General features: G+C 36.9%; 1 protein-coding gene and 1 long non-coding RNA gene across 4 annotated transcripts in view; one reads left to right on the top strand and one right to left on the bottom strand.

The window, feature by feature from the left end:
- ANGPT1 (angiopoietin 1) overlaps positions 1–20,926 on the bottom strand; it is a 245,133-nt gene extending 224,207 nt beyond the window's left edge. For 2 of the 3 annotated variants that reach the window (XM_032858472.1, XM_032858473.1), the window contains exon 1: positions 12,425–13,086. In XM_032858472.1, coding sequence (XP_032714363.1) covers positions 12,425–12,721 — 297 coding nt within the window. In that variant the 5' untranslated portion in view covers positions 12,722–13,086. Of the gene's footprint in view, positions 1–12,424; positions 13,087–20,897 lie in introns of those variants that run through there. The other variant, XM_032858474.1, reaches the window with a different exon arrangement.
- LOC116868314 lies at positions 12,588–19,100 on the top strand. The gene is made up of 3 exons (XR_004382795.1): positions 12,588–12,673; positions 17,374–17,583; positions 18,778–19,100. It is a non-coding gene; the product is annotated as an uncharacterized LOC116868314 (long non-coding RNA).
- Positions 20,927–22,973: the final 2,047 nt, after the last annotated feature.

Below are 22,973 nucleotides of genomic sequence, written 5' to 3'. Positions count from 1 at the left end.
CACTCCTTCTGAGGAAAGGAGCCAGATCTCGCAGCAGCTGTCCCTTGCTGGGCCCCTACTTGGAGAGCAATCACCAGATCCTGCAGGGGTTCATGGTTTATGGCAATATCTAGCTGAGAGCCGACTCTTAGGCCTACTGATTTTAGCCGGCTTCCCTGATCTAATGCTTGGGAACTCTGCCACATTCAGGGACGCCTGTTCTTCCTGTGACCCTGAGGATCTGAGGCCACACTGTCCCACCTAGAATTCTGCCCAACTTTGCCACCTGAGCACCTTTCAGGCAGGGACATCCCTCATAGGAGCAGACATCTAAAAGTTCTGGGGTTTTGCACTCTGGGATATATCACTTTCTGATAGGGAACTTATGGAGTATCCTTTGTGGTTTATCTTCCAATATATCCCCTCAGATTCATGAGGTTTCTTTTTGTAGAACTGCAGCAATTCTTTGCCTAGAACTGAGGTTAAATTCACAGGTGTGCAGAATGATTTGACAAGTATCTAGCTGAATTCAAGGGACCAGACAAAATGAGGGTCCCCTAGTTTTCTTCCATCATCCCTCCCTCTGTCCCCATCCTATTTTGTCCTCTCTCTTCTTTGGGACTCCAAGAAAAAGAATGGCCAAAGGGAAGTTAGGGTAGCCTGGAGTCTTTCTATCTTGTATGGTTGGTCATTATGGGCTATAAAAGCTACAACCCTCAAAGCCCAGGCATCTGAGTGGTTAGGCCTTCAAGATTAGGAAAAAAAGTGGAGAACCATCACAATTCTCTGCAAGGAGCAGTATTTTGGCATTGGATCAAAATACCAGAAATATTTTAATTAATAGGGACAATGATAAAAAAAAATAGGAAGTGAGATAAGAGGTAATTGCCTGAGAAAACAAGGCCTTTCTTCTCATTTTTACAACTCTCTCGAATGACCCACAAAAGAAAGTGCACGCAAATAGTATTTTAAGTTCCAGGATGTGCTTTTGCTTTTCCAAGAAGGAGTGCCCACAGATAAATCTAAGAGGGAGGTCATTACATTGAATGGAAGATATTTAGAATAGGCGGCTTCACCCCATGTAAAGCAACTGTAAGCCTTTCTTTGTGTTTTAAAACTTTTTAGAAAAATAGTCCGATTCAATTAAGCTCTGCAACTTCAAGAAATGGTTCTTCTAAGGAGAGAGGCAGGAGGGACTAGAGACGTGGGATTCCCGATCTGCTAACAGACCTGTGGGAGGGCAGAGAGAATTAGGCTTTTGTGCTTCAATCAGCAGCATCACCACATGTCACAGTAAATTTAACCATGGAGCTTTAGAATTAGGATGTGGACAAATGATTGAAATAGTACTTGAGAAAGGGGCCAACACATTTAGTATGAAAGAATTAAGTGTTTAGGTGCAAAGAATACTACAGAAAGATATTTTAAAACAGACTTAAGTTTTGAAGATTGACAAGAGGAGACATAGTAAAAGTTGCCATAGTTAATCCCATAGTGTTAAGAGCATAGGTCATGGAGCCAAACTGCCTGGAACTGCATGCAGGCCCCACCACTTATTTACCAAGTGATCCTGGGCAAGTTACTTCCCCTCTCTGTGCCTCAACTTCCTAATTTGATATATGGGAAAATGATAAAACTGTCTACCTCACAATAGCTTTCGAAAGTATTTGATAGATTAATACATGTAAAGTGCTTCCAAATGGCCTGTTAGTTGGTAAAAGTATTCAACATTTAACTTTTACTAAAATGGAGAACTATCCCCAAGGAATAACTAATATTTACTTAACATTTACTATGTTAGGCAACTTATGCAAAGTAATTTATGTGAATCATCTTTACTCTTAGCAATTACCCTATAATGCAGGAATCATTACCTTGATCTGACTGGTAATGAAAGTGAGGCACAGAGAAGTTAAGAAACTTGCCCAAGGTCACACAGCAAGGAAGTGGTATTTTCAAGATTCAAATCCAGGCAGTCTGGGTTTAGGGACAGCACACTTCAACCCTGAGCAACTGTCTGTCTGACATAGAAAACAGTGGACACAAGCAATGCATTTACTATCTATTTCAGTGGGTTTAGACTACTCAACAACAGGGGCTGTAGTGCATTCATCACTGTCTCCCAGTACCTAGCAGGGTACTTTGTGCATATTTGATTTGATAACTAGCTAACTAGCTGTTTTTCCTTTGTTAATGGCAGGTGCTTATGCTAAAATCCCATGACTGAACTCACTGGCAGGTGCTTATGCTAAAATCCCATGACTGAACTCACTGTCCTCCAAACACTGCTATTGTCTCATGATCCCTTAGTGTGTCCCCTGCCCCAATAAAAGGACAGTCACCACTGGTCACCTTGTTCATTTGCTCTCCCTTATGCCCATCCTGTTTTGCGCTTCCACTCCATGGTCACCGGTACAAGGAGGATCACATAGAACTTAACTGAAAATAATACCAGAGGACAGAAGAGGAATGAAAAGGGGAGGCAGGCCAGGAATGAGTTCCTTTGAGCCCTTTTGTCTTTCCTACTCTAAGGACTGCCTCACCATGTTTCTTTTATGGTATTCAAGTCTCAGAAGTCTCCCACTACAGAATGGGGAATAGTTTTAGAAAAAAGCAGGCCAGGGGCACCTGGGTGGCACAGTCGTGAAGCGTCTGCCTTTGGCTCAAGTCATGATTCCAGGGTCCTGGGATTGAGCACTGCATGGGGTTCCCTGCTCGGTGAGAAGCCTGCTTCTCCCTCTCACACTCCCTTTGCTTGTGTTCCCTCTCTCGCTGTGTCTCTCTCTGTTAAATAAATAAATTAATTAAATCTTTAAAAAGAAAAGAAAAAGAAAAAAAGGCCATTGGGAAGTCAGAAAAAATGTATAAGGACTTTTATTTCTAATATAATAAGAGAGTTATTAATTAATTCATATAAGGCTTCACTTTGGAGCCCTGACTCAGTATATCAAACAGCCATGTAATATTCATCTCCTAAAGAAAAAGAAAAACCTCCACAGAGCTAATAGAATTAAAGGTTTTGCCTTCATGTGATTGTCCTCTTTCAGCACACTGTGATACACTGCAGCTTAGGTATGTTTGGAAAGTGGATTCAAGTTTGGTTTTATCTAGTCTTAACTAAAGTAACCTTTGCAGTCAGGATAAATGTCTTAAAAAATATTAAAAGATCTTATTAATAAAATCTTAATAATAAATCTTATTAATAAAAAATCTTATTAATATTTATTAATATTTATTAATATTTCAGCACAAATGCATAAGAAAATGGCAATTCTAAAATTCCTATTCCTGGAATCATATTCTAGAAGCAAAAACAAAGATAAGCTAAGTAGACTGAAAAAGAATCACTAAAAATTTTAGAAATATGTAAATGCCTACTTAAAATTCCAGTTTCCTGGGATGGCTGAGTGGCAGAGTCAATTAAAGCATCCAACTCCTGATTTTGGTTCAGGTTGTGATCTCAGGCTCACGAGATGGATCCCCGTGTCAATCTCCATGCTAAAACGGAGTCTGCTTGAGATTGTCCCTTCTTCTCCCACTGCCCCTCCCATGAATTCTGTTCTAAGTGAATATGGTAGCTTGAGATATTAGGTATTATCAATGTAATTCATACTCCTAAATTTAAAATAAAGAAATAGAAACTATCATGCAAATGGATAATTCAGAAAATAGGTCTCAGTTACACAATTTCCCACTAATTGTCCAAGAGCTGTCTATTATCTTAACATATTTTGGTCATGTTAAGTTTGGGTGGGCCTCTACATTCTGAGAGTCTAGAACAACCTGTACTTTTGTAACTTACACATTAATATTCTTGAACTACTATGTATACGGCAGATTTGGACATTTTTACATCAACTTGCAAAAAATATTTAAACTAGTAAGCATTTCGATTCCTTTCTATCTGCCAAGAGATAGATTTTGACACCTTTACCTAGTAAATGTTTGATTATTTCAAAGTTTTGCTGCAACCATTCTGAAACTCTATTCCTTTGAATATACTGGGTCCCCTGAGGAATGCCTCTGGAACAGGGGTCCTGGCAGCACCCCTCTCTAGTTCTCTAGCCCTTCCATTTGCATCTACATTATATATTAAGTTTCTACCTAATAATTTGCTTGGAAATAGGGTTTCATTGCTAAGAAATATTTAGACTTCATCAGTTCATTTGTTCAAATATATTAAATTTTCACTATATTAACATTTTAAAGTTATATTCAACTTATTCAATAATTCATTTATTCAATAAATACTAAAACTATTGCTTATTATAGCTCTGTTATTATTTAAGAACCTAGTAAAACTGAAAAACAAAGAGTAGACTGGCGATTCAGTAATAAAGATAAAATTCTCATGTCTTCTATCTGTGCACTTGAGATAAGGTGAATGCAAGGTGAAAGCAAATATTTAGCTTTCATAAATAGCTACTGGATTTTAATCTAGTCAATATGTATTAATAGTGAAGACAAGAACAGTGTTAAAATGTTTTACAAAATCTTGGGACTATCTCTAATGGTTTGGAAATGAAATATAATTTAGAGTTTTAAAATATCTATTCATTCTCTGGGAATGGAAACCCTCTAATAATCTTTAGGGTCTAGTGCTTAGATCCTGGTAGACCCTGGTATGATTCAACTCATTCAGCTTTCATGATCCTAGTGAGTTAAGCTACACATGTAACTAAATTTTAAAATATATTATCTTTCAAAATTATTATCAACAACTCCACAGAAATACACAGTAAGCTTACCTATTTGATACCAATGAGTTTGATGACTTACTCTGTATATATACCTGTTTCAAGATACTCACATCTTACCTGCATTTTACTAATATTTCAGTTACTGATTTTCTTTAGATACAGCTTGATACTTACATTAATTTGCATGCTCTTTTAATATTCAACGCAAACTTAGGAACTACATGCCAATGAAGACCTGTAATCCCTAATGTGGTCATGTAGCACATATAGAGAAGTAACACTTATTACACTGATTTTACTCTATATTCTCCAATATTTCCTACCAAATAGGTACATGTCATTGATTATATTATTAGCCACCAGTAGGGTTATGTCTAGCTTTATATGTTTTACACCATTTTCTCTGTTAAAGATTACCTTTTCAGATGTTTGAAGGAAGAAATCAGATTATTTGGATAGCAGCTGAGACCAAACAAGCCTGAAAACCTCTCACTCCTAATATTTCTGTGTAAGAATTTGAAAAAAGTGTTTAAACACAAAGTCTCAAAATATAAAGAAAAGATAATCCATGGAGTGCCATTCTTTAGAAATCTCTTTGATAAGGGAGGGGGCATATCTTTTGCACACTTTGTAAAGAGACTTAAGCACTAGGAAGCCCTCCTCCCTCAGACCATGGGGCCAGAACCAAAGGGGTTTTGGAACTTCCAAACTTCACAGCAAACGATAATCTTGTATTGGAACAAAAGGCAAGGATGACTCAGAAAGTAATTAGATTTGTGTATCTAAGCAAATGGTATTAAGAAAAAAGAAAAGAAGAAAAGAAGACAAAGCCCAGGAAAAGGATGCTAATGTTTCCACACAGAGACAAGGCCATGGCAAAATGAAAACAAAACCTCCTTAATTAGCAAATTATAGCATAGGGGCTGATAAACCTCTGCACATTGTGGCTGACCACCCACCTGTTGCTCCTCCCCTCTCATCATCTACACAAATGAGAATACCTGTAATGTTTATCTCTAAAGCAAATGATAGAAGGAGGAAAGGTTACTAAATACCTTGATCATAAGAGGCTGTGCTAAACCACCACTCTATGAAAACAGAATGACTCTGGTGTTTTGTCAACATTCCTGCTGACGCCACAACCAACAGGTTGAGACAAGTACATAAAGCAAAGGACCCTGGCACCCAGACTTGGTAAACCCAGAGGCTGATGATCTGTACTGTTAATTAGGTACTTTTCTTTTCTAACATGTATTTGCTTTTGGAATTTTTCCCTGTCCACATGAGATGGACAGGGGAAAGAAAAGACATGAAATTTCCCGGACTGTACTCCTCTAAAATGTCACCTCACAGCATGTCCCCAATACCAAGCCAAGAAATGGCTTACTCAGGCTCTTAGCCAACTGGCATGAACCTGAAGATTACTTGACCTCCTGGAGGGCGATCTTTTTCCCACACAACAAACCTCACAATTTACCTTGCAACAGTCCCAATATTAATACCATATTACTTCTGTGATATAGAACAGGGATCAGAAAACTTTCTGTAAAGTGCTGGATATTAAAGTTTAGGATCTGTGGGCCATTCGATCTCTGTTGCAACTCCTCAGTTCTGCCTTTATAGGAAGAAAGCAGCTACAGACAATACATAAACAAATGGATGTTACTCTGTTCAATAAAACTTTATTTTCAAACACAGGTGGCTGGCAGTATTTAGCTCAAGGGCCATTGTTTGCTGATCCTTGATATAGGAAAAGAAACAGAAGATTAAGGTTTCTCCTGTTACATAGATAGATGATGCATGGAAGATAGCTGAGTCTAATTTTCATATGTATATTTAATTACAGTCCAAATCTACTCATGCAATTCATTCACTTCTTTATTCATTAAAAAAGAAAAAAAAGTGTTCTTTTCAATTATGCTCCAGGTACTGTCCCAGAAAAGTAGATCTGCTTTCAAAAATGACAAATAAAATAATACATAAAAACTAGTGAACAAGCCAGGCAAGGAAGGTCTTTACCACATAGAGTGCAACATTTGCGAGAATATATTTTGCAAATATTTACTGAGGTTCTACTAAGTGTCATGCATTTTTCCAGGAGTAAGGTATGCTACAGGGAACAAGACAGACAATGACCTCTTATGGCATTTACATTCTCAATAGATGGAGAAAGAATAAATAATGTGACAAACAATAAGCAATAAAAAGTCACATGGTGGTAGGTGCCACAAAAAAATAATACAGTATTATATGACAAAATGTCAGTTAGCAGAATGCGAGAAGGTGGAAGGTAACAGTACTCAGAAAAGACTTTCTGGAAAGATGACTTCTGAGCAAAGACCTGAATAAAAAGAAAAAGCCATCCATGCCAAGCTCTGGAGGAAGAATTTTCCTAGATAATTAAACAGCACATAAAGCGCCTGAGACAGAAATAAGCTGGTCTGCTAGAGAAATAACAAGAAGGCTAATGTCATTTGAGTAATCGGAATAAGGGAAAGGGGATAAATGATGTATCCAGAGAGGAGTCGGGGCAGGGGGCAGATCACCTAGGGACTCATGGTAAGGAATGTGGATTTTTGTCTCACATAATGAAAAACTGTAGGAAAATTTTAAGGAAAAGAATGATACATTCTTAGTTTAGATTACACCGAACAAATAATTACATATGAGATGAGTGCTACTTAAAAAGGGCTTAATGTGAAATGGCACAGTCAGGGGTAAAGAAGGGCTGCAATCATCCATGTAAAGGGCCTACTTGCCCTGGTCCTAACAACCTGAGATCTGCCAGTTGTAGATAGTTTGGGGAGAGGCCTGCTCCTTCCTATGGAGAAATCCAAAAGACTGTTATAGCTCCAACTGCCCAACTTCTAGGGCCCAGAAAGGTACTCTGCCTTCTTGGATCTTTTGATTCTAAAATGTAGCAAGCAAAAAATAAAACCTAACTATTCACTGAAAAGTTAATAAGAGGTATTAATTAAAGAGTTCCAATTTGGCTTGAAAACCAAGGGTTAATCTCAAATGAACTTGGTAGGGACATTTCTACAACTGGATTTAAAAGGCAATTACTCTTTTAACCTTTCTTGGCAACTGCCATTCTTTTCTACCTCTATGTATAGATCAAACATGCATATTTTCTTCAACTTCAGTGACAAATTTTTAAAAACATACTTATCGATTGCCTGCTCTTTTCACACATTCAGGAAGCCTCTTCTCCCCAATATGTAAAAATAAAACACAGAACATCCTCTCTGCTTTATTTTGCATGGTCACCAGCCACCAAAACAATGCACAGGTGGGAAATTATTTCCAGTAACTTAGATCCACATATGCACATATTATATGTAAATATGTGTCATTATTGCATGCAGTAACTTGTTACCTACTGGTCTAGAAGTACAAAATTTTTTTTCCTCCCAAAGGCACATCTAGCTGACACTCAAGTAACCTAGCATGAAGGATTAAAGCAAATTTTAGCATCTAAAAGCAGTTACAAGGTCTCTCAATTTTCATTATTTCATTCCAGCACCACACAGTTGAGCACTTGATGTCTTTTATTTTTTTATTATGACAATAACAGAGATATTGTTCAAACACTCAATAAACATTTCAGATATATATGGATAAAGAAACATTCATTACACTCAAGGGGACTCATAGTCTAAGTAGAAAAACAGGACTCAAAACAACGAAAATGACAACAACCACATAACATGGAAGCGCAGTACGAACATGATACATGCAACTTATTATGATAACACCAGAGAGCTCAGCCTGGGAGGGGAAGTGAAATGCATGTATATTTCCTAGAGAAACTGGCAACAAAGCTGACTCTTAAAGAATAATTAAGTGGACAAGATAGAGTGCATACAGAACTTTTTGAGATCCTAGATCACTAAGTACAATCTAGATAATTAACAACCACCTACTCTAGACGCAACATCGTTTTGATTAATATCAGGACAAAAGTAATTACAGGATGTAGTACTTGCCTAAATGATAACTTATAATCTATTTGGGGAGGTAAATTGTATATCCAAAACAAACTGTTAATAGTACATGGTAAATTAGAGACTGTAACATGTAGACAATACATCTATTTGTTCATTCAACAGGTATTTATTGTCTGTCTGCTATGGACTATACACTGCTTAAGGCCCTGGGCATATGGCAGCAAACAAACACAAAGGTCTCTGGTCTCATGGAGGTCACGTTCTAGTGGATATTTATATGGGTTAATATCTTTAATACATGAGTTTTATAAAGATCATCATAATTCTCTGAAACAAAGAATATAAATAGAGGTTGTTGTTAGTAAAAAAAAAAAAAATGCTGTCAATAGAAACATTTACCCAAGTATTTCAGTAAAAATTTTTCATCCTTCAAAATAGTCTGGATGGCAATTCAGAACACATTTTCTACAAATAATCATCAACTCATCAATTTTAGTTATATTTACAGTAGATAGACCTTTGTTGTCTGTTACAAGGCATGTTTTTGACTAAATTTATTTATACTTTCAACGATAACAAAAAGGCATCATTTGCCAAAGGCAAAAGACTTTCTAAGCATTGCCCCAAATTCTAGAATTTATATGTCTTAAATCTGAGTATTTAAATATACATATCTGTGAATTTCTTCTACACAGGGGAAAGAAAATAATTCAAGAAGCATGGGATCTAAAGTAACATCAACCACTAGATATTTCTCTGCTATAGAAAGATAGAAAGGAATCACAAGAAAGTGGCAAAGAAACAAAAGCCATTTGTACTTATTGTTATCTTAACATCTGGTCCCTCTGAGGTATTGGGTATACTTAACTAATATTCTGAAAAGAACTATATGATTGAAGAGAATCAAATGTAGACATATAGCCCAGGTGTTCTACCCAATAAAATGGTGATTTTTAGCATATTATTTATAATCCTCTTCCCTATCTGATAAGTGAGAATAATACTATCAACCTAACTCACAATTTGTGTTAATTGACAGGTTACTATGCAAAGTTGATCTCCTTGAAAGAAATCTATCATATCAAGGGACAAGTGCTGTAATAAGTCCCAACACTTACAGTGGCCAACACATCATTTGCCCCCTTGCATACTTTACTTCTCATTTTGTTTAGTTGCAAGATCAGAAAAGTTGAGAAATGAGATTCAAGAGTGTAAGTCTCATAAAGTGACTTTTAGTGAAGCCTGTATCTTACGAAAAATATTTGTAAAAGAATCCAGTTTACCAGATTTCATGGAATGTATCAGATTAAATAAACTATCATCTATCAGCATCTAGCATTGATAACACACATCCTGCACCAAAAACTTTCCTGAGAGTGATGCCATGAGCTGCATAATAATCACCATGCTTTGATTAATTATTTTGCTGAATAGATGAATTAACTGCATTTATACCGATAACCTCAGTTTCTGCAGTGCATTGCTTTTTATCCTAACAACTATTTGGAATTAAAATAGAAATTAGTACAATTTGCAGGACTAAGCAAACCAAATAGTTACAGTAAAAAGATTTCCATTTGAATTATCAAAATAAATACATCACAAGAAATTTAGAACCTAAAGTAAGAAAAAAAAACCCTCTAATTAAGGGAAACTTGAGAGAGCTTTTTTAGCAAGTTCTTTGCTGAAAGAATTTATTTGGTTTCTTGATCCTCCTACCAATCGCATTAACAATAACAAAAGATATGCAAATTTAAACAGACAATAGTCAAGCCAAACTGCTCTGACTCATACCAACAGGGACATTTTCAGCATATAATCAGCTAGATTCACGTTAGCAAGGGTCAATGTAACCAAAGAACATTTGCATAGTTATGCTTGGCTATAATCTGAAAACTATGCCATAATCATTGACCAAGAACAATGTAAACAAAAATCAAATTTATGTCATATAATAAATTAACATATGAACATGTGCATGACATAAACCCAACAGAATCATACATTTACCCTATCGCTGCTGAATAATTGCATAGCAACAAAAAAATATGCATTACTATGCTTGAATCACCATTTCGACTATATGTTTTAAGTAAACGAAATATTACATTTTTGGTAGACTAGTTCATTCAGGACAATTTAGAACAAAAGTTCCCTCCCCAGCCCCTTCAAAGAATCCAGACTAATTTATAATGATTGAATTCTCATTAATGCTGTATGGATGGTATATTGACAATAGTAAAAAACTGTTCGACCAAATTAATGTATTTACTATGAAAATAAATTTTGCCAAAGAAAAGAGATATCCTATTATAAACTGCTGCTATAATTATGCCTGAAATTTAAACTATAATTATCAAAAGACTTCAGAATTATGTTTGCTTCCTATTCTTCTGTCCCTATTGATCTTTTTCACCTGAGTCTATAATAGAAAGATTAACTACAATTTCAGGTTTAGAAACTGACTCTACCGAGTTTCAGTTAATTTGTCAAATAAAGTATCAGTGATCTTAGTTCAGTCCCTAGCGGACAAAAGTAGAATAACTGTTACTTGGCATGATTCAGCAGGCAATGCTCAAAGTTAATTGTGACAACACAGGGGAAAAAAATAAAAGCATTTGTCCTCTCCTTATCTTCTCAAAGGGTTTGCTCTGTTAACAGACTTACTTAAAGGAGACTGGACTGGCTATGTTCCTACCTATATGCACCAAATGAATTTTAAGCAAAGATCCGTGGGAGAAAAGAATTTTCAAAAACGTGACATTGCCGCCCTTCCACTGACATAGTTGAATACACTTGTTATCTGCTGTTTACCTGTTACTCAATTAAACAGAGAGCAAAGAGAGAAGGAACTGCACAAAGTGTGTTCATATTTTAATAGACATATTTTCAACAGAAACTTTTAAATGCTTTATTGAGAAAAACTGAATAAAGTGTTCATTTTGATTTTTATAAATGGGGATCAACTGCATACTCAACATTAGTATTCATCTGGATACTTAGACTCCCACATGACACTGCTGGTAACTACAATGTCCTGAAAAAGGAGGTATTTCAGGAAGATGGCAAAGCCCATGTTGTGCTCAGCTCAAAACTGCAGGTGCACATCTGGCAACAGTGACCACCAGCTCAATCTCCCCTTTCACACCTGGCAAACAACTTCTTCCTGAAGAGTTCACATTAAAATTTACCTCCCTGATTTTTTTTCCTCAAAGATGGTAAAAGTATATGACAGAAATCTGTCCTCTACTACTCTGCTACTTGCTAAAATTAAGTTGCTTTTATATATATATATACAATTTCTCCAATCACATATCATACTTCACATATACTCCCATTTCATATTAACTTTACTAGAGGCTGAAAAAAAAGGTATTTGGTGATGATTTCTCACCCTAGCTGCAGAAAATGTCCCGGTGTAAAATCTATCTGATTCTAAACTAGTATTGTCATTATTTTCTTTTTTTCACTGACTGTCTCAAGACGTACTTTTTTTTTTTTTTTAACATTGGGCTTTGACAGAAAAATCCAGCTCAATTTCAAGTAAGAGGAAACCAAAAATGTGCCATTGCTAGGCACATAATAGGTTGCCACCATAACTTCAGAGGCTTGCACAAGCCTGAAAACGTTGGCTCACCCATGCAGTCGCAGGGAGAGAACGGGCTTGGATTTGCAAACACTGCCCCCCCAGGAGCAAAAGGTAAACACACAAATGCCCCCCTAAGGAACTCTAAGTGAGCAGCGGTGCAAGAACGGAAAAGGCTCTGCAATTAGAAACTGAAAGCAATCACTTACTTTTTGTAGCCACTGAGTATAATTTTCCATCACATGCTCCAGATGTTGAAGTTTCTGGGGAGAGAAATCCGGTTCCACGTGTGGAGCATCTCTCTGCAGAGCGTTTGTGTTGTACTGGTGTGCCGTGCTCTCACGACAGTTCCCGTCGTGTTCTGGAAGAATGAAAGTGTAGGCACACTGCCCATGCTGAATCCGGTTAGATCTTCTCCCACCGTTTTCTGGACCTCGGCGCTGGTTGCTGCACCCTATGTGAGTCAGAATGGCAGCGAGGAAAGCAAAGGAAAGGAAAACTGTCATTGTACTGCCAGCACTCTCTTTCCGTGCCTCTCGCAAAACCTGCTCCTTTCTTCTGACCTTTAAGCTAGTTTTTATTTTAGGTAAAACTGCTTGTTTGTTTGACTTTTTCCCCCTCAAAGAAAGCTTTTGAAGAAGAATCACAGAAAACTAGCCATTTGTTAGCTTTGCTCTAAAATGTTATTTCTTTTATTTCACTGTAATGGTAGTTTCCTTAGTTAAAACTTGAGATATTTATTGCATAGTAGCTGAGATTTATTGTTTCCTCTCTGTGTAACCGTCCAGCGTGGAGCCTGCCTGAATCAGCTGCGTGTACATATTCTAGACCCTTTCCCCTACCCTATCTGCAGCAGATCTGCTATTTTCTCCCAGACCTCAGTGAGTTTTATTAAGGTTGCACATCCAAGCCAAGCTGGAAGCAGGCAGCCTTTCACAAGATGACTTGACAGGAATGCATGAGTGTGCCCCTGTGCTAAGGATTGCTGAAGGCTTGGAGCAGCGGATCGTCTTACAAATTGGCTAGATGCGCATGACCTCGATCATGTATGGCCCTCCCGCCCCTTCTGCAGACAATTGCCTCTAGCCTTCAGCAGATTCAGGGCAAATCAATAAATAGAGCAGTCCACCTTAATACACTTTCTCTGTGCATGCTGACCTACTAAAACCTAGCAAACTAGCAGTATGTTTTTAAGTTACTATTTAATTGGAGAACTCTAAGAAGAAATTGGCATGGTGTCCAGTAAAATAATTTTTGTTAGTGAAGGATAAATCTGTATAAACATTAATTTTAAAAAATCATTCTTGACTCTGGAAAAAAAGATATTAAAAACCATTTCTAGAGATGGTATTCTCTCATTGTATTCACTTAGACTTTAAGGAGTTGGAGAAAATTGGTCAAATTAGCAAAAAAAAAATTATAACTTGTTACTCAAAGGAATATAGACAGCATGTGCATATTGAGCAGAATAAGCTGAGTACTTCCTGAGATAAGGATTTTAAATGAAACTGTGTCCTGATCAGAATATAGCTCTGTGTGCTCTATATACATAAATTGAGCAACTTCCTTACAAAAACAGTATGGTTACAATTTAAGACAGTGGCCAGAGAATTATTAATTCCTGTGGTACATCCCAATCTTAGATTTCACAAGGACTTCTTTGGTGTTGCTATGGCTATCTTTAACCCTGGTAAGGAAATTCCCCATAACGTCTCCTGTGGCTGCTCCAGAAAACTCTCTGAGAATAAACATATACATAAGGTGTGTCAATGGGCCAGCAAAGAGCTGTAAGGGCTAAATCTCTGCTTCTATTAAGTAAGAAACAATAATTATCCAAAGGTAATTTCCCACATGTAGAGTGTAAACATTTACACAAAAGGATCAGTAAAACACAAAGAATAGATGATAATTATAGAATTAAGGTTATGGCACTGAGTTCTTTACTAAGTACGTGCAGAAAACATGAATTACGAGCAGAGGCTTTCATCAAGAACTGGGAGGGATTTTCAGGAATGGAGCTTCTCAACTGTAGTCACGATATAAAAACAGAAGACACAGATGTTGACTCTTGTGTTCTCGGGGTACAGGTCAATGGGTAAAGGGTAATAAGGTTAGAGATTGGTGTGTAGGGAAATGTTAGAGAAGAGGGCAAAACAAATTCCAGAAAAAAACGTGATCTCCTTGAGAGATTAACAAATCGTTCCAAGGGGCGCCTGGGTGGCTCAGTGGGTTAAAGCCTCTGCCTTCAGCTCAGGTCATGATCCCAGAGTCCTGGGATCGAGCCCCGCATCGGGCTCTCTGCTCAGAGGGAGCCTGCTTCCTCTTCTCTCTCTGCCTGCTTCTCTGCTTACTTGTGATCTCTGTCAAATAAATAAATAAAATCTTTAAAAAAAAAAATTGTTCCAAAATCAATCAGTCTTTTCCATATCAAATAACAAATTTCTGATCTGAGAGAAATGGAAGCAAAGAACACCAAACATAGCAATAAAGTCCTTGAACTGCCTCTGCAGCTTCCTTCTGTTGTCTGACTTGTCACTCGTGTGCAATAAAAACAATGGCATTTATTAAGGGCTTAATACTTTCCAAGTCTATGCACATACTCCTTGCACACGATCTCATTTAATTATCCTAATGAACCCAAAACATGGATATTATGTTTAATCCCATTTTATTGACAGGAAAACTGAGTCACAGAATGCCGAAGTGGTCACAACCCACATACTAGCTAGGAATGGTGCCAGTGTGTAAACTCTGGCCAACTGATTCCAAGCCTGTCCTTGTAAGCTCCAAACCAGCCAAAAGGCTTCCAAAAGGGCTCCAGCTGCACTGATTCACAGTCGTAAAGCAGACCAAGTGATGGTACTGAGAAGTAAAACAACTGATTAAAAAGCGAGGTCATACCACCAAAGTGATTTAATCTTTCCTCTGTATGAAAGAAACAAAAAAGAGTGGCAGGTAACCCATGCAATAGAATTTTTAAGGGCCCACAAGGATGAAGTAAACTGGCAAGGCACAGATTGTCTAAGAACATTTTCCAACAATGCTTGCTTTGAAAATTATTCCTGGAAAGAAGAGAGTCCAAAACCAACACCTTAAGTGATTTTTAAAAAACTAAATATAGCTGAAAATCAGCAGAAGACACAAGAGTGAGTAGTGAGGTTTCTATTAACGTGTTTCTGTGTTTTATAACAGCCAAGATTTAAAAATCTGTTCCTCCGTGGGATGTGTGTGTGTGTGTGAATCTACATGTGCTTGTTCATATAAACTTTTCCAATCTGAACAAATGAAATGAAGGAATTCACAATTTCCTGAGGGAAAAGTAGATAACCAAGAAAGGACGGCTGAAATGCAAGTACAAAAAAAGGGAGAGGGGACAGAGAGACAGTAAAAGAAACTGATTTACTTATTTTCCAGAAAAACAAAGAAACAAAAACCATGACACTGAAAGTATTAATGTCATTCTGGAAAAAAAAATGTCTTAAGATGAATTTTAAGTAGCTGGAAAACAGAGGGGCATGTACAATGAACTCCTATGTTTTAGGACTTCAGTTGAGGAGACACTGGGTGCATTTGAGGCTCCTCATGATATGCTAAAGATTGTAAGCTTCCAAGGACCTGAACCTAACCAAAGGCATTAATGGTGGGTCATTGTTCCTGACTATTCAGAAATGGTGCAGTTTAGGAGACTTCAGAATTTAGGAAGGAATTTGAAAAACAGGCTATATTTAAAAAAGAAAAAAAAAATTCCTCTGTCACACCTCCAGAACGGGAAAAAATATTCTAAAGAATTAAATAATTGTATTCAGTTGAATACTGACTGAGGCAGCTTGATCTTGAAAGCTCTGTATCTTTGTGTTTTGTTTTGTTTTTTTCCCATTACTAGAGCTCTGAAATAAGGAGGTTTATGCTTTAAGTGTCTGATCTCTTATCTACAATAGTCCTAGTAAACATTAGCCTCATCCAGAAATTTCCAGTGAGACAGGGAACACCATTTATATGGGAACCTGATGGCCCTAAATCTCTCCTAACAGCTAGTCTTTGTTACTTCTTTTGTGAAGCTTTCTTAATTTCTCCAGGCCCAATAAGTGATTCTCTCTGATGTGCTTCAATAACCTTCTTTTCATATCTCCATAATGGTACTTCTCACACTGCTTTTCTAATTATTTCTTTTTTGGTCTATCTCCCCCTCTAGCTGTGAGCTCATAAAGTAATCTGCTCTTTCATCACTGATTTCCCAGCACTTACTATGCATTTTGGTTGAAGGAATGAGAGAATAAATGAATGACTGAATGAGCTAATTCAATTACTTAGTATCTGACCACTATAAAACTGGCCACATCTGTTGTATTTTGGCAGGTGAGTCTGCCTAAAATTGGGGTGAAACAAAATTTATTCTAAAGAATGGGTTAGATATAAGAACATGCTACAATAATACTGCATAACATTTTCTAACCCATAACAAATTAATTTCCTCATTTAACATTTACAGCACCCCATAATTGTGTATTATTATTTCAGATGAGAAAAATTGTAGCACATAGAGGTAAATTACCCAAGATCTATGATCTCTTACGTAGCAGAGCAGGAATTTGATCCTCAATCCGTCTAAATATGGGGCTCCCATTCATAACCCTCCAAGCTATAATGCCTCCAGCAATGTCTCAGTATGGGAAAATAGGAAGCAAGCATTTCTTAAATTGAGGGGACAGGAACAACATGGCATCTATAACTAAGATGGATCTTCTTCTCCTCTTAACCATGGCCTTCATGGATTCATGTTATGATCTTCTAAAACAGAGCTAATGTTAAGGAAAGATGCATCTGTATGGTTTTCCCATCCACTAACAAACATCCAATCTGACTGTTCACGTTATACTTAGGATGAATTCTCTATGTTTAGTCCTTTGCTATATTGCCTGTTATACATATTGCTCTAAAATAATATTAAATAATATAAAATAGAGTTTATTTCTCAAAAACACCATCAAGTACTCCTCTAGTATTCATACAGACCCCAATGATGGCAAAAGGGGCGAGAAAGCATCCTCCTACCTTGTATACTGAACACAATGTCATTCAGCATGTATTATGTTAGATATATTCATGAAACACATTCTGTATTCTAAAGGCATCATATTTGATGGCTCTGCTCTGGCAGTTTCAGGGTTCAAGAATATCAGGAGGGCTATGGTAGTGGCAGCTATGTCTAAAAGGAAGCACTTGGCTGTAATCCCTGGAGGCAGAGCCAAGACCCCTTCACTCAACTATGTAGGCATCAAAGGTATCCACAACAGATGGAAATACCACAGGGCGCTAAAAAAGAAAAACAAGAAGAGGAAGGATATCACCTGGTGACTGACGGCACTTCGTGAGTACATGGGAAATATCCATTGGTAACTCTCAAATGAACTGGAAAGACTACAAAGAGGTAGAGACACTGCAGTGGGTGGGGTGAGGAAGACAATGCAATGGGTTGAGAAATATATGTAGGTAAAGAACATAAAAATTATTCAGTAAATAGCCCCCTGCCTGCTGATGAGAGAAATTTCTGGTAATCAGTGGATGTCTTGGTATCTAAGACAGTTTTTAATGGCAGCTATGTATAAGTTGGAAAGGGCTCAGACAGAATTACCTTGTTCCACATAAGAAAAGTACAGAAGAGACTCAAGGGAAGATCTGGAAATAGAGATGAGCTAGAGAGGTTTGGAGATGAGTCAGAAGAGAAAGGAAATTTGTGGCTGTGTGGCTGGGAGAAACTCAGGAAGATATAGCAAGTACAGAGGTCTGCAGTGAAATGGTGTTTCCTGTGAGATAAAATCCCTCTTTTTCAGCAAAACACATGCTTTTGGGCAAGTGACTTCTTTAGTATGAATGAGAAGAATCATTGATTCTTGCTCCAAACATGGAGCTAACATCTGAGTTAGGCTGTTAATGTGAACACAAATAATTTATTTCAATTTGGTCTTTCACACTAGATTGGAGCCTCCCCAGAGCTGGACTGCATTTGTCTTCTTGATCATTTTACCCCCTTTTTCTGGCACATAGGAAGCAACTGATAAATATTTGTGATCCAGCTGACTGTCTGACTCATTCACTCTGATTCCCGATCATGAGATCTGAAGACATAGAAGCATCCCCCTCCCTTGTAGGTTCTCTTGCCTAGGTTCCGAGACCTCACTTTCTGGACGGTCGCATAGGAGATCAGGACCCATATACTACAAAGCAAATCCCAGAAATTGCAGTGGAATAGTACCCAATAGTCCTAGTCACCCAGAGAGATGGCTGAAGAACCATTCAAGAAACATTATAGAAATACCTTCCAGGGTGAGGTTACTTGTTAATTCTACAACAGAGATAACTTCTACAAGTACCCAAGTAATACAAGAAAACAAACAGCTGGAAACTGTAACAAGTAAAAATACAGATGCCAACATTCCCCTCATACCAGAATGGAGAAAGATTTCCAGTGGAGACCTAGTGAGATGAGATTTTATTATGGGAAAAAGCATATAAACCACTTTGCATTTATTAACTGTCTTCTTTCTTCTCTTTTCCCCCATAGAAGTCTTGATTCCTACATGAGAGAAAAATGCAAAGTTCTCTCTGTCTGAGCTTTTACAACTTCAGGAAGAACATGTATTTTATATATCTTCTCAGAAACTCAGAACATGATTGGAAAGGAATGGCTAGAATCAATATGTGATAACTCAAGTACCCAATCACACATGGATGGTGACTAATCCTTGTAGCCAAAGCTGATAAATGACCTCCACTGAGCAGTGACTAGAAGATACAGGGCTTTCTGTGATTATTTTTGTGATTAGAGAGTTGTGACAACCTCTGCTTATCAGAGGTTAGATGAACTGCTCAGTAGTAGTTAAGGTGGAAGGCAAATTGCTTTCTCTTTGTTTTTGCTTATTTCTTGTTTATACTATTAAACAAAATTGAATTACATTGAGTAAGATATTTAATTCTTCTAAGATTAGTTTCCTTACCTCTAAAATGAGGATGATAATACAGTATCAGTGTATGATACCAAGGATGATAATACAGTATACAGGTGGTTGTGAAGATTAAATATAATAATGGATATAAGGTACTGAACACCATATCTAAAGCATATCAGGTACTTTAAATGTTAGTTCTTATTTCTAAATTTGAGCTCTTCCCTTGTGCTCAAACATGATCCTACTTTTAAACCTATTTTGTTGAATTTTATGACTATATTGACCTAACTCCATTCCCTATCATTTCATCCTCTCAATTATTTAAAATCACTTCTGAACCTCTTAAAAATCACTTTTAAGTGACTAATATGGAACAGTGACCACATTCACAATGTTAGTTCACATAAACAGTTCTGGTTTCCTTGAAGGCAGGGACAACTGCTTCCTTCCTCATGACTGCATCCTCAGCACTTGGAATAGTGAGTGCCTGACACATAAAACATGTTCAGTAAATATTTGTTGAATGAATGAAAGAAGTTGGAAGTAATTTAGTAAGAATATACTATTCCACAGAGACATCTAGTAGGGCAGACAAATATATAAACCAGTCATACTCAGTAGTGTGATATGAATTTTATTCCCTAGGAACCATGGGAGAAATGTGGATGCCATTTATGGCTTCATCACTATAACTTGTTATCAGACTCATTTCTGGCCAATTCAACTAGATAACCTTATTTTCAAGAGCTCCTTTTATGACTAGGCTTGTGGCATATATCACCCTATTCTGTTTCCTAGGATGAGGAAATAAAGTGGCAAGTGTTTGATAAAATGAAAAAGAACTGAAACACTCTACTATTAATCTTATAAGAAATATATAGCTTGACACGACTTATACATTAGCAAAGGGAATCTTATTTTATCTAGTTTTTCTACAATACTAATTTTGCTTCCACTTAGGCTCTAGTCAGATTAAGAATTTGGGAATTAAATTAGAAAATAAATTCCAGTGGTATAAAAACTTGTGAAAATATAATGGTTTAACCAGGCTCTTAGTTCATAAGTTGATAGGCAAAAACTGGTATTTTCAATGTTAACCTTAAATGAAGTGCCCATTAAATCTGAAAAACTTTTTTTTTTTCTTTGAACTTGTACTTTCATTGAACTTCTTCTTCATCCTCCTCTTGTGGTTAGTACAAATCTTTAAAAGGGAGAATTGTAGCAAATAAAGAAAGGCTAGAAGACCATAATTAAATGACTGAAAAAAATCAGGAAAAACTGTCATAACCATTTCATTCTCTATAGTTAAAATTCCTTTTTCTTGTGTTATATGTAGATAGGTCATGTTTGATTCCAGAGGCATAAAATAGCCTGTATATTTTGTAAAATGTTTCCCGAATTTGTATCATGTTCACCCTCAGTGTATGTATCAAAACTGCACACATGCCCCTTGTACTGTTGTTTACCTACTAGTTTCCTTAATTCAAATGTAAACTTTCTTTGTATCTTGGATTTACCTTAAGTAAGAGTATCAGGAAAACCAATCGCAATCACAGGCGCTTTTTCCTAATGTATATTACAATGAACACAGAATGCTAAAAAGAATATCTGGCCACAAACCACCCATTACGTATTTCATTTCCTCAGTGGAATGTGTACCACACTTTGGGAAACATAACTTAGTGCTATCTACAGTAGGGTGCTCTCTCTTTGCAAAATAAATGAAAAACAATACCTCCTGTCAACATATCTGTGGAAAAGACTGTGATAAGCTGCTGCAGTCCCTCAAGATGAGTTTGCACCGGATTGCTCCCATTCTGCAGTCAAATCAGAAAGAAAAAAAGCTTTTGAAACAGTCTTCCATAAACGTGCTGCCAGAGAGCACATGAAGAACTTCCCTCCATCTCAACCTGGAAGTCACAGTGCAGGATCAAGCAGCAGCCCTGCTTGTAATGCTGTCTTCTAACAGAAATGCCCAACTGAAGGCCTGAAATTGAGACTAATGATTGACTAGGAATTTCAACAGCTCTTCTCTTGAGTCTGGCAAGGGAAAAAATGGTGAGGTTATTTAGTGTCTGAAGAGTAACTCTTCACTCCTTTTTCGTCTTGTTTTTGGATGAGTGCTGGGGAAACAGTAAACAAATTTCTCCTCAAGAGTTACATTCCCCCTTGAAGAATTTACATTCCTTCCTGACATCCCTCAAAGAGCCATAAAAACACATCAGTTCAAAAGTGGGAAAGGAGAGTTAATATTTAAAGGAGCAGTTAAGAATCAATTACTCTGTTTAATAATAGCTAACATTTGAGTACCTACAATATGTCTAAGATTGTGCTAATCATTGTACCTACATTATCTGTTCTGTTAGAATCACAATAACTCAATATGCAGGAACTTTTATTACCACCATTTTACAGAGGAAATAAACTTAGAAACTTCAATCAGAACTGAATCCCAGGACTTTCTGATTCCAGAGGTAAAACTTTAAACAATTACATATATAGAAATCCTCCATAAATCCCTTGAAAGGACTTGCTCTTTTGGATTCCCAGAACTAATTATCTACCTAATTTTTCACATACCTTTCCCTATTTATTAAACCAACAGGAAGCATAGAGCCTGATAGCCAATTATACCAAAGGAAAGTTGTAATAGTTGAAAATGAAAGCCATCAATAGAAGTTAATAATTATATTTAACAGAATGTCAATCATTTTATATACATTATCAAATTTAAACAAGCATATCAAACCCATTTCACAAATGAATAAATTAAAGCTTTAGAAAATAAGAAACTTGACCCAGGTTGCACAGAAGTGGCATTTTAACCAGGCCATCTCATTTTAGGACCCAATCTTCACACTAACAAAATTGTCTAAAACAGGGGTGCCTTAGTGGCTCAGTGGGTTAAGCCTCTGCCTTCGGCTCAGGTTATGGTCTCAGGGTCCTGTGATCAAGCCCCACATCGGGCTCTCTGCTCAGCAGGGAGCCTGCTCCCCCCCCACGCCCGCTCTGGCTGCCTCTCTGCCTGCTTGTGATCTTTCTCTCTGTCAAGTGAATAAATATAATCTTTTTAAAAAATTGTTTAAAATAAGTGGCAAAAAAAAAAAAAAACCAAAGAATTTACAAGGTATTTATATGGAGGAGGTTAGCCAGTTGTATTTTCATCTTCACTGAGTAAAAAAGACAAGACTAATCCCTTGTCCTCAAAGTTGTATCCCATGCTGGCAGCATCAGCATCACCAGGGATATTGTTCATAAAGTACAATCCCAGGTCCCACCCAGAACTACTGAATCAGAAACCTGAGTATTGGAGTCAGCTTATTTTTTACAAGTCTCACAAATATTCTGATGCTCACCTTTTGAGAACCACTTGTTTGATTCATTAATTCCTTATCCTAACAGAACCTTAGGATCACTTGAGGATTTTACATAAATAAGATGCTTGGCTTGTCTCTAGAGATTCTAATTCAGTTATCTCTGATGCAGCATAGACAAGGTTTGCTAAAAAAAAAAAAAAAAAAAGTAACAGGTGGTATTAATGTATAGCCATGGTTGAAAAACAATGGCTTAACTGAAAGAGTTAACCAAGAAGAAATGCTGTGAAAAGAGCTAGACTGGGTCTAGACAAAAAAATAAGTAGTAAACTTACTAAGACAAACCTAAAAACTTTTCTGGAGAGTCTTTAATTCTAGGATTATAAAACAATGACCTCGGTGCTATAAAGTGTTATATGTTTAATTTCTGGAGCATTTAAGGACACAAAATGACAGCAGATTAAATAAACTAGACCCAAGAGGTTAAGTATGTCCAC

This window comes from Lontra canadensis, unplaced genomic scaffold (assembly GCF_010015895.1).
Source record: "Lontra canadensis isolate GAN:19392208 unplaced genomic scaffold, GSC_riverotter_1.0 scaffold15, whole genome shotgun sequence".
NCBI lineage: Eukaryota > Metazoa > Chordata > Mammalia > Carnivora > Mustelidae > Lontra > Lontra canadensis.
Note: the sequence above shows the minus strand (reverse complement) of the source record. Positions and strands in the feature narration are given on the sequence as shown.